This window comes from Lepidochelys kempii, chromosome 17 (genome assembly GCF_965140265.1).
Source record: "Lepidochelys kempii isolate rLepKem1 chromosome 17, rLepKem1.hap2, whole genome shotgun sequence".
NCBI lineage: Eukaryota > Metazoa > Chordata > Testudines > Cheloniidae > Lepidochelys > Lepidochelys kempii.
Window position 1 is genome coordinate 13756375 of NC_133272.1, and position 17431 is coordinate 13773805.

Consider the following 17431-nt stretch of genomic DNA (forward strand, 5'->3'; position numbering starts at 1 on the left):
AAAGGTAGAGTTCTGGACTAGCTCACCCAAACTCTTTTTCCTTCTGCTTCTGACAAGCATAGGGAGAAAATGTGTGGCCCTAATACTGGGCCAAATCCTGAGGTCCTTATTCTTCCCTATTTTAGTTCTTCTACTGCACACATCACCACAGTGTCTGAGTTTTTAAACAAAGCCAATAAAAGGATGGTGCTTCTGTTGGTCAAGCCCCGAGTCATTACAGAGCTTAAGGGTGGACAATGACCTATAGCCTACTACCAAAGAGGTGCAAGGCAGGAGATGGACTCATACGTTTGGAAAACAGCAACAATTCTCATGCTGACAGCAAGAAAGGAAGCACAATGCACACCATAGTACAGAATTGAGGGAGGTTATGGCTGACACACTAAAACCATGAACCCACTACACATGTGAAAAATAATATAAAAGCGTGCCTTTATCTTTACAGAGTTATTAAATAAGGCTGAGCACTCTCTCGTCAGTGAAATAGCTGGGTTGTAAGTATTTTCTGCTGCTTTGGAACTGCTTGGAAAGCAGTGATGAGAAAGAGACCTCTGAAGTAGCAAGGAGACAAATGAGAACTCAGTGCATTGAGTTATTGAGGTTAACCACCTTTCATGTATCATGGAAACAAGTGCACTGCATGGATTTGATTCTGTATGAACTAGAAGCCTTGCCTTGAATAATAAAAACACCAATGGGAAGCCAGCTAGTGTGGCACTCTGCTACCTTCATATTATAGTGAACTTTGCCTACGACTGTGATTAAAAATGAGTCCCCAGGAGCAATACCCTTGTGATGTCCACAAAACATAACAGGGACACACAAAGGTGGAGGATAAATTCATAGGGATGCAGGACATACACCTTCAGAAATTATTCTATTGTTGTTCTAAATACCACACAGAACAAGTCTCAAGTTATATCACATTAAGAATAACGCATGCTGATCTGGTCATTTACTATCTCAAGGAGAGGACAGATTCTCAAAGGTGGCTTGAGGAGTGAAGCAACCAACTCCTGCTGAATTCTGATGGGAGCCTATGTGCCCTTTGTGCCTTTGAAAAGCTCACCTGAGATTGTTGGGATTGTAAGAATGGTGGCAAAAGTGACCAAATAATCTGAAGAGATGACTAATAAAGAAAGGTTTGTCGTCATTATTGGTGGTGCCCAAAATTCTCTGGACCATTTCCAAATACATAAGATGACATAATTCCTGCCCCAAAGAGCTTGGTCTATATGGAAAATACATAAGTATCACAGTAAGAGCAAACTAAATGTGAGCGGATGGGTGAAGGAATCCACTTTTCACAAAAGAAATCTTGAAGAATAACTGAACCAACACCCAACTGCTGGAGATAGTGGGCCTGATTCTCCATTGACCTGTTCTGTTGTGACTGAAACCCAAATTATCTCATTGGATTTATGCTTCTAAGGACCTAAATCTCTTTTGGAAATGAGACTAAGGCTCCTAAATCAGGTAGGCTTTGCAATGTTGAGCACAGCAACACTAAATACCATTAAAAATCTGGGCCTAAGTGTTTTATACCCACTTGGCTCTCATAGTGCACCGATGTAAATGACAACACATGGTGTCAGGCAACAGAGAATCACGCCCAGTAGTTAAATGAAAAACAAAAAGAGAGGAGAAGATTGGCATATGAACCCTTCAGACGAAATTTCTTTGCACAGAGGAAGCTTGGAACAACCTGCCGAATTCAGCAGGAGAAAGCCGTTGTAAGACAAGTGCCAAAAATCACTTGAGAGGGAATTAGATGTGTGTCTGGAAAAGGACCATCATGTTCACAGGAACTCTGGGAGAAGATGCACCAATTAAGAATCTACCGCTCTAATGTAAATTTTCAACAGTAAAAAAGGTTGAGACCAACACATTAAAAAGGGGTCGGTAATAATAGGTGACTAATCTGAGCCCTGCAAAAAGGGATGAAGTCCTACAGAACAAGTGAGGAGCAGGAGGGGAATTGTGATCAGAGTCACAGTTCTTTCCCAGAACTCCTCCTGGGGGAGCACACGTATGTGCTACCCCATTTTCTGAGCCCTATAATGAGAATATTTGGCCATGGGTGGCACCCAGCCTTTAAAAAATAATACTGTGCAATTATTTTCAGAAAGCTGGTTGGAGGGAAATGTCACCTTATTATTCAACATACTACTTTCCTTGCATGGCTTCTTTGTTAGAAAAAAAAAAAAGGGGGAAGCAGATATGACCCAGATATATTTTAATCCTGCTAGAATTGCAGAGCCAACATCTATGGACAAGGAAGCCTGATTCTACCCTGTCTAGAAGCATCACCTACCGAACTATCAGCAATGTTTTCACTGTTCTTTACGGGTGATGATTTAAGAGGCAGAAGGAACAGCCTGAGTTTTTGTCAGAGCCCAGGTTTATGTCTGCAGTGCTGGCACTTAGAAAACTGTGTTCTGACTTACGAAAATGAACAGATTTGCTTGGGAAGTCCTTGAGAGAGGACAGATAGGAAACCCCACATCGCTATTTATATAGTTACACTTTTCAGAGTGTAACCTCATGTCAAATTTTCTCTTATCTTTCCCAACGTGCACTGTTTTTTAAATAAGAAGGCAACATTCAGTTTGTTTTTAATGGTTTCGTTTTCCACTTTATAGGGCAATTTATATCTCAGACATTCCAGGAACTTAAGATGAGTTGCTAGCCCATTGTAATAGTGAACAAGGGAGGAAAGTTGGATTATTGTTTCATGGATTAGGGATATTTTAAAGGACAGTTGTACTCTCAAAAGGGATTCTGTAAGAACGACATTGTGGCGTTCCATCTTTGTGGTGGCTCAGTAATTCTCGACTGAATTGCTAATAAAAGGAGGTTTATCTCCAACAATCTTAACCTGTCCTCTGAGAGCTGGGTTCATTCTGGCTCATGCACCATGACCACAGTAATAAATGTTCAGCAAGTGAAATTTAACAATTCTGTAGATGATGACAGGACAGGAATGCAGCTCAATCTCCCAGGACTGCATTGAGTCAGAAGGGCTAACAGCAGAGGTGAAAGTAAGCTGGTAAACCATGCTGCACCAGACTGGCTTCCCCAGGCGGTGATTTAAAGGGCTCAGGGCTCCCGCAGTGGGCGGAGCCCCAGGCCATTTGAATTGCCTCCCGAGCCCCGCTGCCGGAGCCCTGGGGTAGCGGTGGCAGGGATCTGGTGGTGATTTAAAGGGCCCGGGGCTCCAGCCACTGCGAGGAACCCCAGGCCTTTTAAATCACCGCCATAGCCCTGCCACCACTACCCCGGGGCTCCGGCAGTGGGGCTCAGGCAGTGCTTTTAAAGGGCCCGGAGCTCTCCTGAGGTAGCAGTGGCTGGAGCCCCAGGCCCTTTGAATTGCCCCTGAGCTCCCAGCTGCCTCTGCAGCTGGGAGCTCCGGGGGTGATTTAAAGGCCCCGGGGCTCCCAGCTGCAGCTGGGAGCCTTTAAATCTTTAAAGTCCACACCTCTTCCGGTTGAGGCCACACCCCTGCTCAGGACTCCGGCATACCGGTAAGTCCTTTTAGTTACTTTCACCCCTGGCTAACCGGAATGGTAAAAACATATCTGAGTCAGAAATACAAGCAGATCTAACTCGCAATGCACTGCAGGACCAGACCTGTTGAACTTTTCTTGTTTTCTGACCATAACTGCATTTTCAAAGGGCAAGTTAAATAACTTACACACACACACACACGCTCAGTGTTGGCCTAACTCTGATTCCATTGAAATTAATGGGAATTATTTACCATTGACTTCAATGGAGCAGAGTTAGACCAGTGCTGAGTGCTTTTGAAAATACCACTGCATAGAGTACAGATCCTAAAGCAGGGGCGGGCAAACTTTCTGGACCAAGGGCTACACCTGGGTATGGAAATAGTATGGCAGGCCATGAATGCTGATGAAATTGGGGGTTGGGTTGCAGGAGGGGGTGAGGGCTCTGGCTGGGGGTGCGGGCTCTGGGGTGGGACCAGAAATGGGGAGTTCAGGATGCGGGAGGGAGCTCCGGGCTGGGGTGCGATGTGGGGGAGGGCTCTGGCTGGGCGTGCAAGCTCTGGGGTGGCGCTGGGGATGAGGGGTTGTGGGTTCAGGAGGGTGCTCCAGGCTGGGACCGAGGGGTTCGGAGGGCAGGAGGGGGATCAGGGCTGGGGCAGGGGATTGGGGCGCAGGAGGGGGTCAGGGGTGCAGGCTCTGGCTGGTGCTTACCTCAAGTTCCTGGCCAACGGGTACGGTGCTCGGAGCGGGGGCAGTGCGCGGAACCCCTTGGCTGCACCTACACACTGGAGCTGGAGAGGGGACACGCTGCCTCTTCCAGGAGTCATGCGGTGCCACGGCACGCATTGAGTGGGGCAAGCCCCGACTCCACTCCTTGGTGAGAGCTCAAGAGCCAGGTTAAAACATCTGGGGGGCCAGATGCTGCCCCCAGGCTGTAGTTTGCCCACCCCGTCCTAGACACTAGGCCAGATTCTCCCAAACGAGCCAGTAATGAGAGGTGTAAATCATCCCTGGCCTGAGCTATCTAATCCCCTGAACTCAGGAAGGTGAGATGGTGCTGCAGCTTTCATCCTGCCTTGTGGTTTTCTACTCTCTTTGGGTTCTGCAGACCCACATACCTACAGGCCCTTCAGCAGAGGGCTGCTCTCCACAGCTGGAACATTTGTAAGAGCGGCCTGGAGCCTGCAATGACAGTGGTGGAAGATGGGGCTGTCTGTCTGATTCTGTACGTCCAGCATTAAGTTAGGCCTTTGGCAATTTTTCAATTAGTATTCACAAGAGGCGGCTTATAAGCGCCAAAAGCTCAAGCGGAAATTAAGGGGTGCATAGTCTTGAGAGCAGGACCTCTGTACACAGAAGTGAATTTCATCTGCAATATACTGCCGGTTGGATGGGAAGAGCTAATATTTTTCGATGAAAATGATGAACTTTTTCCCTGCATAAAAAGAACATTGTCGGTAAAAACACTAGAATCAGAGTGGGTGAGAATGCTCCTTTCACCCTTCCTTATTTGAATGGAGATAATGGGCAGGGACAATAAATCATTTTCTATCAGGAGACAGCGAGGGAGCAGCATAAGCGACATGACTGCCTGCTTGCAATTTCCCTTTCTTAAAAGAGACAGCTCTAAATTGCTCACACCACTGCAACTCTAATAGAAGAAAATAGCGTAAATGTCTGGCTCACAATGCATCAGAAAATTAGAGTAACATTTCCTATAAAACATCCTCCAGCACCTACAGTAAATGCGGCACTGACAACAACATGGAGCAAACATTCTAAATTCACAATAGTACCAATTTCTGTGGTTAAAATAAACTTTTCCTGATTGGCTATTTGTCAACAGTGGAAATATTTCTTTCAACCACACAATAATGCTGGCTGAAGAATAAAATCAATCTTAATACAATGGGGATACCGACCGATATAAATAGCATGTGACCAAGCACATGGGCGCATGCGAATTGGTGTGCTGCTTTATTCTAAAGCTATGCTTCTAAGACATTTTCCAAGGTCAGTCTTATTCTATTTCTTCATTTGCTCTGAGTTAACAATATCTTTATCTGGAAATGTCCTTTGTTTAAAAAGTTCCCACTTTCAGTAGTCCCTGTGGCTTTTGCACATAGATTCTGTGGTATTGTGAGAGCCATCCAGGGTCTTTTATGGATCCTGCAAGTTATGCAGGTGCTTCCTTGTTCCTTGAAAGCAGGGATGAAATGGACCCATCTTCATATGTGGCTTTCTTCTTCCCATTCATAGAATCATAGAATATTAGGGTTGGAAGAGACCTCAGGAGGTCATCTAGCCAATCTCCTGCTCAAAGCAAGACCAACACCCACTAAATAATCCCAGCCAGGGCTTTGTCAAGCCAGGCCTTATAAACCTCTAAGGATGGAGGTTCCACCACCTCCCTAGGTAACCCATTCCAGTGCTTCACAACCCTCCAAGTGAAATAGTGTTTCCTGATATCCAACCTCGACCTCCCCCACTGCAACTTCAGACCATTGCTTCTTGTTCTGCCATAAAGCTTGCGCTATTCCCCAGACCAGACCACTCCATTTATGGCTCTCCCACTCCTAAGACTTCATCAGCCCAATGTGGTACCCTGCTTGCCACCCCTCACATCATGACTATCTGCATCTGGCCTATACCCACTTTATAAAGTTTATAGCTGTTCAGTATACATGCTAAGATACATCAGCTGATTAGACAGACGGGACAGACAAACACCAACTGCATTAGGCCATGAAGACATCATAATGTACGTAATTAATATCTCATAATTCCAGCATCAACCCGCAAAACTCATTTATGGCACATCTCCTTTCCAGGATTGACTGAATCCATGGAATTTGAGGTATATATGCCAAGCCATTTGAGATGTACCAAAAACCAGCCAAGCACACTAAGAAATAAAATTAAGGATATATTCCAAGAGTGAACTCCACTTAAGATTTGAACCTCCATCTCTCTCAGAAGTTTTCTCTGATTCATCCCTAGATTGAAGATCTTGCAGGTGGAATTTCAAGCAGATCAGTTTCGTTTTGGCAAAGTGAGAGTTGGGTGGGTAAAAAAATTGCACATCATTCTAATTGTCTCTTCACGCACTCACAGGGCTAATAAAACCACCCCAAAATGTTTGATTCCACCTATTTGCATACATTACCTGGAGCCAACCTCTCAGAATTCACTACCCTTATTATTTATTACCTTAAATATGGGACCATCCTTCCTGTATTCACTGATGCACAGAACATCATGGAGCAAATTCTCTGTCCTATTCCTCTCCCTTTGCTCCGCTTACATGGCACAAATGGCCGGAGACTTGCTGCAACTTGGTACCACATAAAATTTTGATTGAAAAACTTAGAACAGTATAAAATTAACGTGGCACATCTTAAAACGATTAAAAACTGGCTAACTGACGGGTCTTAATGTATAATTGTAAATTGGGAATCGTCATCAAGCATATGTGTTTCCAGTGGGATCCTGCAGGGGGTTGGTTCTTGGCCCGATGCTATTTCTCATTTTTATCAATGACCTGGAACAAAACATGAAATCACCACACTCCTCCTTTGCAGATGACACAAAATTGGGGGAGTGGGCAAATAATGAAGAGGACAGGTCACTGATTCAGAGCAATTTGGATCACTGGGTAAACTTGGCACAAACAAACAATATTCATTTTAATGTGGCTAAATGTAAATGTATACACCTAGGAACTTACAGAATGGGGGACTCTCTCCAGGGAAGCAGTGACTCTGAAAAAAATTGGGGAGTCCTGGTGGATAATCAGCTGAACATGAGCAACCAGTGTGACACTATGGCCAAAAGAGCTAGTGCAATGCTGGGATGCATAAACAGGGGAATCCTGAATAGGAGCAAAGAGGTTCTTTTATTTCTGTATTTGGCAGTGGTGCTGCTAGAATACGATGTCCAGTTCTGATGCCCACAATTCAAGAAGGATGTTGATAAATAGGGGAGAGTGTTTGAACTGAGAATGATTAAAGGATTAGAAAACCTGCTTTAGATTGAGTTTTTGAGTCTATCATTATATTTCAATGACCAAAGAGAAGGTTAAGGGGTGACTTGATTACAGTTTATAAATATCTATATGGGGAATAAATATTTAATAACGGGCTCCTCAATATAGATGAGCAAGAACTAACACAAACCAGCAGCTGGAAGCTGAAGCTATACAAATTCAGACTGGAAATAAGACATATGTTTTTGACAGTGAGGGTAATTAACCATTGGAGCAATTTGCCAAGGGTCGTGGTGGTGGATTCTCCATCACTGACCATTTTAAAATCAAGATTGGATATTTTCCTAAAAGATTCGTTCCAGGAATTATATGGGGGAAGTTCTCTGGCTTGTGTTATACAGGAGGTCAGACTTGATGATTACAGTTGTCCCTTCTGGCTTTGGAATCGATGAACTCTCAAGCTAGCGTAGAGGAACTCAGTGGAAGCCGAAAGATTCAGCTGCTTTCAAAAATCCAGCCAAACTTCTTTATTTTATTCTTAGTAAAGAGTGATAGATTACATTAATTTTATGCAAAATATACAGAGAAAAAAACATTTGATTTTCTAAATACAGAAATACATGAGCTCCTCTGTGCTAAAAAGGAAATGAAATATATTTTTTTTGTTTCTAAGGCCCTGATTCTGCAAACACTTAAGCCTGAGAGTAATTTTACTCATATAAATTCAATGAGACTATTTATGGGTAAAATTCACCCTGTGCACAGGGCCCACCCCGGTAGGGTGACCAGATGTCCTGATTTTAAAAGGACAGTCCCGATATTTGGAGCTTTGTCTTATATAGGCACCAATTCCCCCCCACCCCCACCCTGATTTTTCTCATTTGCTATCTGCTCACCTTACACCCCGGACTTATGTACCACTGAAGTGCCAATTTGAGAACTTATGTGGGAGTTAAGGGGTGCACAGTCCTTGCACCCTCTGCACAGGGGTGAATTTCACCCCTAATTATAAAGTTGCTAATGTGTATTAATGGTTGTGGAATTAGAGCCTAAATAATTATTAATAAAATAACAACCACCCCAAAATGTTTGATTCCCCGCATGTGCATATCTTACCAGGAGCCAACTGCTCAGAATTCGCTACCCTTATTGAGATCAGTCCTCCATTAGCACATATGAATGTTCAAATGGGTTCACTGGGTTACCTCTTTTGCATGCACAGCTGCTCATTTGGATGCGCACATCTGAGATTGACATGAGACATTTAGGTGACTAGTTAGGAAAACCTGGCGTTTGAAATGAGAGAACACTCTTTTTTCCCCTCTAAAAAAAGAAATAGATAATAAATGACCAAACCCAAACTACAATCGATTAAACATTCACATAAAACAAAGACAGAGTCATCCACTGAGCCTCAAAGAAATCCTTGAATTGTACTTTTCTTAATTAAATCTATGACTGATTCTTAGTATACAAATAAGGTGTGGGATGGATCAGCTAATAAGCATTCTGAGTTAATTGTCTTCATCAAGTGACGATTTGTACAAATGATACTATCAAAGGAGTAATAATATCCTTATTGATTAAATTAATCTCTAAAAGACAGCTTAAATGAGTTTAATTAGCAATGCATGACATTGCTGAAAACAACCTTGTAACCCATCCCCAGGGCTTAAAATGATGGCAACACACACAAAATAATCCTTTGTTCAAAACAAACACCATATATAGTTTCCTGGGGCATCTCAGTAACTCGCTGTGACCAACCGTGAAAATCCATACAACCCTCACACACAAAGAAACAGCATGATGCATATTAAAAGCAAATGGTTTCCTTGCAGTTCAAACATTCACTAAAAACCGTATCCACAAACAATCTTCATTTAAAAAAAACACAAAACAAAAGTGGGAATGGAAGTTTTCTGAATAGATTTTTTTGCCAAAGTTTGCAAAAGCAGAAGGGGCACTGTTACAGCTCCAGGAACCTGGATGGAGCCCAGCTACTATCCAGACGCAGTGTGTAGTACTCCTTGTGCGAGCTGGTACCTGTTATCCAGCTGCCTATCCCCATAGCTTAAACACACACTCTCCCAGAACCCCACCAAAGGTGGTGAGCCTTCCAGTTTACTGGTTAAGTCTCTCACATTTTGCCTAAAGCTTATAACACAGACTTTGCACAGAATTTTAACACCCTTGCTCTTTCACCTAACTAAGCACAAGAAAGTACAAATTATTTAGAAAACAATCAGCAGTCTAAATGCAATGCCCACCACTAGCTCACCATTCCCTTGGGAGTCCTTGGGGGCAAGAAGGCACAGTTCCCTATCTCAACAAACTTCTACATGCTGGGCTGCTTCTCCCTCATATTGAGCGGGAGAAAAATGGTCCCCTGAGTAAAACAGCTCCTGCCCTTTTATAGCTTTTAGCCTCCTCAAGTGACTTAATTGCCAAGGCGACCTCTCCTCTGATAGACCAATTCTGCTGGTTAGGAGCCAGTCTATTTTTAGAGCTATTCCATTTCAATAGGAGCGCACTTTAAGTCAGCAATCCTCTTTTCTTATACCTTTGTCACCAGCCTTTTCAATTTGAATTCAACAAGGAGGCAAACAGACAACAGAGAAGGCAGGGGGGCTGCATATTCAAAATGGAGTTTGCAGCTTGATAAAGCTGCAAAGCGTTCATAATCATACACAGAATCCATAAGTTATAGAGGCAGATTCCCCACATCCTCACTGGAGTGGAGAAAAGTCTGTGCGTATTGAGGGGACCAGTTATTTGAGGGAATTGGGTAATGCGTTATAGATTCTCACAGGCCAATGTCACTGGACTAAATCTGTCTCCATTAAGCAATGAATGGAAAACTCATACTGATTTGCCATATTGCTGGCCACCTCAGGAAAGAAGCTACCAGAGCAAATGTTCCTCTCACCACTATAGCAGTACTATGGCTGATAAAACAGTTTTGATATAAAATTTTTGATGTTGGAAAATTGGATTTGTGATTAAATTTTTCATGAAAAGTATGTGCTTAAGTTCTTTCCTGCATCGAGGCTGGAACTGCATGCATAATATACAACCTTGACATTGATAAATGCCCAAATCTACCTCTGAAGTCAAGGGGAATTCTGAGACCACATTCAAGGGCTTTACATTAGTGAAGTGAAAATGTCCACAGAGTTCAAAAGCTGACGCACTCTTACAATTGCCCTTCACTCAGACATCTAGGGCTTCGATATTCTCCAGCCACAGCAGGTAGAGCTTGTGACCAACTCTGCGGTTGTGGAATAACCGTGAAGAGTAGAATTTGATAAAATGGCCTGCTGTGGAAGGTATTTGTTGCTGACTCTAGGGAATGCTGTTCAAATATACAGGCCTGGCATGCGACAAATGTGGTAAGACCTAGCACTGGGATAACTCAATGTCCAGGAATAGCTTAACATAAATGAATGAATAAATAAATAAATGAATGCTGTTGAAAACATCTCCGTTGAAATATTACCCTGAACTCCTTTGCCTAATGGACACCACCATTTTCTCTGCCAAGAACAGGCTGATAGCGATTTTATTCCTTTTTTTTGTTTTTTTTTTTAATGCTGCCTCAGGATATGAAGTCGTCCACTTTAGGGACGAGGAGCAAGACTAAGCACAAGATGAGAACTCCTTCTAGAGTCACTGTAGTGAGATAAAAGGAATGACAGTAATACAAAGAACAATCTGTACTCTATGCCAGGGCCAGGTTTACCCTGCAAGCAGAACAAAAAATTGCCTAGAGCAGCTAGAAATTAGAGGCAGCAAAATGTTTAGTGGGTTTATTATTATTTTAGTGATTACAGGGTAGGAGGATGTTTTCCACTTTGTACAGGGCAGCAAAAACCCTAGCGCCAGGATTATCTGCAGCCCTAACCATGGATAACTTTTTTTGTTAAAGTGAACCACTTAGCTAATCAGTCAATGCTCTCATTTGAGCTAATTAGTAACAGCAATTAAATAGATAGTTTTCTTTATTGCATTTTATAGCCATATGTACTGTATCTATATCTGGACATATTTATAAATCAGATTCTTGTAAAGTATATGTTCTTTTTAAATATAGGACAACATAAAACATTATTTTAGTACTGTTATCCTTTTTGTTTAGATCACCTTCATTTAAATTGTACCATAACTGTGTTTCTCAAATGTGGCCACCGTGGCTGCATGCCACCAGGGGCTTTTCTTGAGGCCACAGCCTCCTGGGCAGTGATGTGGGAGGGGGTCAAAGCAGTGCCCCCTCCCCTGAGGCTGCCAGCAGGGGAGACACAAATGCTGGAGGAACAGGCTCCTACTCAGTTCCCCACCTTCCCTGTGGTGGTGGGCAACAGGCTTTGGCCCTGGGCTCACGCCCGTCCATTCTCCCTTGGCCCCCATTGCCTCCCCCAGCCCCCTATCCATTCTCCCCATTGCCTCTGGCACCCAATGCCTTCCTACCCTCCTCCCCATCCAGAGATCAATTTGTCCTTGGGCTTGCCAGGGCTGAGTAAGTGTGCTGCTGTGAAAAGTGATATTTGTATGTTTGTTATTATCATTTTCACAGCAGCAGCTTACTATCTAGCAAATCTTTAAAACAGAAACCAAAAAAGTAAAAACAAACAACAAAAAAGACAAGATATGCCCTTATTTGTGTTTTCTATTCTGTTTAGGTCCAGTAAAGAACAGAGACGTGTACATTATTTTTATTATTAAGCCTGCAAAAAAATCCCAACATAAATACATTTCAATGATTTGGACAAGTATTTGCATATTTATTTGTCTTTCCTAAACTTAGTTAAAATTGTAACAGCAGCCACCAGCAAGAGTTGGTGGCCGCAATCAGAGGCCACCAAAATATTTGTTGTGAGAACCTCTGCCATGGTTTGTTTAACTGATGTTTTTGCTGGATGTCTGAGATGGTGGGGTTTATTTGTCCCTTGGTCGACTGTCTAATTTTTGTACTTTAAAACAAATGTATACATGCACCCAGAAACATATGATGGGGTTTTTAGTGATATAAATATTAAACTATATTAAAATACAGCATGATTTTCAGAAAGAAGGTGGAACTTGCAGCATCACCAAAGAGAAAACCATTATCTTTGGACTTGTAAACTGAGCCAGTTTTGAGCTGAGAGGCATTGAGACAGAGTAAAACAAAGAACCACACAATTACTTTTTGACAACTGCCACACTTTAAAATTATTCAGCAACCAATCAAACGTTTTATATTAAGATAAACTTTAGCAATGGTTTCTGAGGGTTAATAGGTGTTATAAGCATATTATAGATGGCTGTAAGCCAGAGTTTAAAACAATGTATTGGTTGGTTGGATGCTATAATAATCTATAATTAATGAACCATTTATTAAAATGTCTATTAATTATTTATTAACCCTGTATAAACCATCTATAAATGGAATCTTGATATAAAGTGCAAACCAAACCAAACTATGACAAGAGCCACCACTCTATTGAATTTCGGAGCAAAAACCTATCGACTTCACTGTGAGCAAGACTGGGACCAAATGGTGTAACTGTAAGCTTTACAAGAAGGCCAACATTTTCAAAAGTGACTAGAGATTTTATTAACCAGCACTTTTGGGTGCCCAACTTGAGACACCTTAAAGGAGGCTGATTTTCAGAGGGGACAAGCTCAGCACCGTTTGAAAAGGAGGCCTTTTTAAAAGTGTCATAAGTTTCAGCCCCACATGTTTATACACCCAAAACCACTAATTACTTTTGAAAATCTTGGCCAGAGTGTGTGTGTGTGTGTGTGTGTGTGTGTATATATATATATATATATATATATATATATATATATAATTAGGATAGGGGTGGTGGGAATTTTCAAAATCTTTCAACTAGAGATATTCTAGTTCTCCTTTTAATAGATCCACAATGTCAAAAAAAATATTACATCTCTGATCATTGCTTGTGCCTTGAACATCTATCTTATTTTTCCAGCAATCTCCCATGAAATCCTCCAAGACCAAAGAGACGGGTTGAATTATTAACTAGGAGAAGAAAATAGTTCTACTAAATACTATACCATCTCTGTCAATCACTGAATGATAGCAACACAAAAAAGTGAAAGTAACAAATGAAGGTGGTGACAAGAGAGTCTGATACCTCTAGACCAAGAGCGTCAATTGCATGCTCATGGTGCAATAATTACCCTATAAAGAGTGGAATTGCATGGCATATTTAAAGGCTTTATCTTCTATTCTCTTGTTTAAATGAGATTACTATTCCTCACACCCAATAAAAATAGATTTTATCAATTGCTTTTTATTTTTTAGCAAAGCAAATACAAGTTGGAAAATCTATGAAATAAACAATGATTTTTCATTTTTTATAACAGCAAACAGTTAATTCAACTTTTCAGATATGAGCAAGTCTCAAGTCTCTCTCACTATCAGTTCCTTTATCTAACCAACAGTATGTTCTAAGCCCAGGCTTGATTGGATCTCCATAGACTCTGCCTTTGCAAGCATTGAAATCTTTTGTATATGAACCACTTTGTGATATATTATGGATAGGGCCCTATCACATTCAGGGTCCATTTTGGTCAATTTCACAGGTCATTGGACTTTAAAAATTGTTAAGTTCATGATTTCAGCTATTTAAATCTGAATTTTCATGGTGTTGTAATTGTAGGGGTCCTGACCCAAAAAGGAATTAGGTGTGTGTGTGTGGGGGGGTGATGAGGAAGGTGGGGGTGTTGCAAGGTTATTGTAGCAGGGGGTTGCGATACAGCTACCCTTACTTCTGCACTGCTGCTGCTGGCGGCGGTGCTGCCTTCAGAGCTGGGCAGCTGGAGAGCGGCGGCTGCTGGCCGGGAGCCCAGCTCTGAAGGCAGAGCTGCGGCTAGCAGCAGTGCAGAAGTAAGGATGGCACGGTATGGTATTGACACCCTTATTTCTGCGTGTCTGTCTGCAGAGCTGCGCCCTCAGTCAGGAGCTGCCACTCTCTGGCCGCCCAGCTCTGAAGGCAGCAGCGCAGAAGTACGGGTGACATGGTATGGCATTGCCATCCTTACTTCAGCGCTGCTGCTGACGGGGCGCTGCCTTCCGAGCTGAGTACCTGGTCAACAGCCACTGCTCCCTGGCCACCCAGCTCTGATGGCAGCGCAGAAATAAGGGTGGCAATTCCACAACCCCCCTAAAATAACCTTGGGACCCCCCTGCATGTCTCTTTTGGTCAGGACCCCTAATTTGAGAAACGCTGGTCTCCCCCGTGAAATCTGTACAGTATTGAGTAAAACCACACAAATGACCAGATTTCATGGGATGGGGAGGGGAAGGAGACCAGATTTCACAGTCCATAATGCATTTTTATGGCCGTGAATTTGGTAGGGCCCTAATTATGGAAACAATCAAATCATTAAACCACATCTAATATCTTTATAGTAATGAATTGAAGTTGCACTGGTAGATATTGTAAGTAGGAGTTTCTTGTGTAGATTTATTGTGGCAGTTACTGAAAATATGTCTATTGATATATCATAATTAAAGTGGGTTACACCAATTTATACATGTACTTTATGTTGTGGCTGTTAAATGTCTGTAAAAGATGTTTTAGCATTCAAATCATGCTTGTGGTATTCACAACGAGTAGCCCCATCACCTTCCATGAGTCTATTTCTGTGAGAGACACAGGCATGATATTTTCTTTGACACTGGATTTGATATTTTGCATATCTATAACTTGTTATCATGAACTGATGCTATAGACCTGATCCAAAGCCCACTTAAATAATTGAAAATGCTCCCTTTGGCTTTAGCAGGCATTACATAGGCTCCATATGCAAATGTTGGGGAACAGGAGAAAATATATGCTCCCAAGAAGTAATTAAATGTTTTCTGGACTCTTTCTTTAAGGTGCCACTGAAAGTATCGTGCTCGATTCTCATGCAGATTCTAATTGATTTTGGTCTTTAAAAAAGATCCTTGTGCATGAGTTTTTTAAAAATACAATTTCAAGAAAAACTGCATAGAATGGTAATAATTTCACAAACCTTGATTCCTAGCTCTATGTTCTCTCCTCCATATACATCCATTCCAGGATCCAGAAGACCTATTTCTCCAAAGAACTTCCTGTTTACAACAAACGAACAGCCAATCATAGCAGGTGTCCTGCAGGAAGAGAAAAAAAACAATAGAAACAGCATTATCAGCAATGCAAAATTATTAGTTGTCATTTTTCTTTTTCTTTTTTTAAAGGACTATAGGTTTATTTAATCAATGGAAGTTACCAAATACCTAAAATAAGGCCTGATCCTGATGCCATTGGAGTCTTTGGAAAACTCCTATTGACTTCAGTGGGGCCAACAGCTTCACAGTAGTAAGCACTATGCTTATAGAATTGGAGCATTATTTGGGAGATATTATTTTGCCACTGAAGTAAGACTGCACAAAATTCAACTGCCTATATACGTTAAAGGGAGGAAGGAGAGTTCTGTGGTTACGGCACTGAACTTAAGAGAGCTGGGTTCAATTCTTGGCTCAGCCACAGACTTCCTGGGTGACCTTGGGCAAGTCACTTAATCTCTCTGTGCCTCAGTTCCCCACTAGCAGAGTAGGAATAATACTACTACCTTTCACTCCCCCTTTTTTCTCTTGTCTATTTAGAACATAAGCTCTCCAGGACAGCAATTGGTTGGGTTTTTTTGCTATGCATCTGCACAATGCCTAATCAAATGGCGCCCTGATCGTGGGTGGGATCTGCAGGGTGATGTCAATTATAACAACAATATAATTCCAGAGAAGGAAATATGCCTCACTAATGAATAACAACGACAACCATGTGGCTGAATCAAATTCATTAATAACATTGGACAAATATTCACACAATATTTTGTTGCATAATTTTCCCAGCTCTACCAATAGTCAGAGTTACTCTCAAGTGGGTGGGTGCGAAAGATTTGACTCCAGAATGCTGCAAAAGTTCTTGCTCTCTAATTGATGAAGCAAAATTATTACTCTCATCCTGTGGAAGGCCAGCCAAGCTCACGGTATCCATTAAGGGAACAGGATTAAGAAAAATGAGAGTGTGTCAGGTGCTGGCATTAACATATGCACAAAAAGATAATAGAAGAAATATGGTCCCACTGGATATATTCTTAAGAACTATAAAACATTAAGGGCATTCATAGGTAGGTGTATTTACTGCTGGTGCCAGTTTTCTTTCTTTCTTCTTCAATAACTAGGATAGAACAACTGTAAATATTGTTTGAAAACATTGGGGCAGATCTTCAGCTGGTACAGATGGTTCACTGGAAACAAGGGAGCTATTCTGATTTATGCCAGCTGAGGATCTGACCCATTATTTTGGCATGGTTGAACAGAACCCCATCCCTAAAATTATGATTTACCACACAGCATGTGGCTTAAAACAATTAGATTTTTATGCTCTTGCTACTTTGGGGTTTGCAAATCTGTTGTGGTTGTGGTATATGGAAAGTTGAATTCTCTGGGGTATTTTCCACTGTAAAATGGAATAATAAAAGACACTCCCCCTCCCTCCCCATCTAACCTAGACTCTTATCCTAGCTGTAGAAGCAAAGCCTGAACCCCTCATGGATATCAGCAAGGAAAAAAAATCAAATATACCTGTAGTATTTAGGGGTGCAGAAGAGTCACCAAAGCACCTCAGTCTTAAATTATTCCCATACACAAACAGAGTTCTGTCCCCAATATCCTTTGAAATCAGGAAATAAGCCTAGTATTTAAGAGGTGGTATTGTCCTCACTAGGGTGAAATTCACCCTTGAACAGAGGGACAGCACAAGCCTACGCAGCAGTTAAGCCCATGACTAAGCAAATAGGCCTTGGGTTGCACAGGGAAGAATTTCACCCCTTAATGCAAATTCTGTCATATATGATCATTAGAAAACTCACTGTATTTCCCCATAAGCACATGTTGTTTCCT

The 17431-nt window shown here is 41.9% G+C and overlaps 1 protein-coding gene across 3 annotated transcripts in view; it reads right to left on the reverse strand.

The window, feature by feature from the left end:
* Positions 1-17431, reverse strand: part of GALNT17 (polypeptide N-acetylgalactosaminyltransferase 17) — a 288971-nt gene that overhangs the window by 79520 nt on the left and 192020 nt on the right. For all 3 annotated transcript variants that reach the window (XM_073315115.1, XM_073315116.1, XM_073315117.1), the window contains one exon: positions 15520-15637. In XM_073315115.1, coding sequence (XP_073171216.1) covers positions 15520-15637 — 118 coding nt within the window. The remainder of the gene's footprint in view (positions 1-15519; positions 15638-17431) is intronic.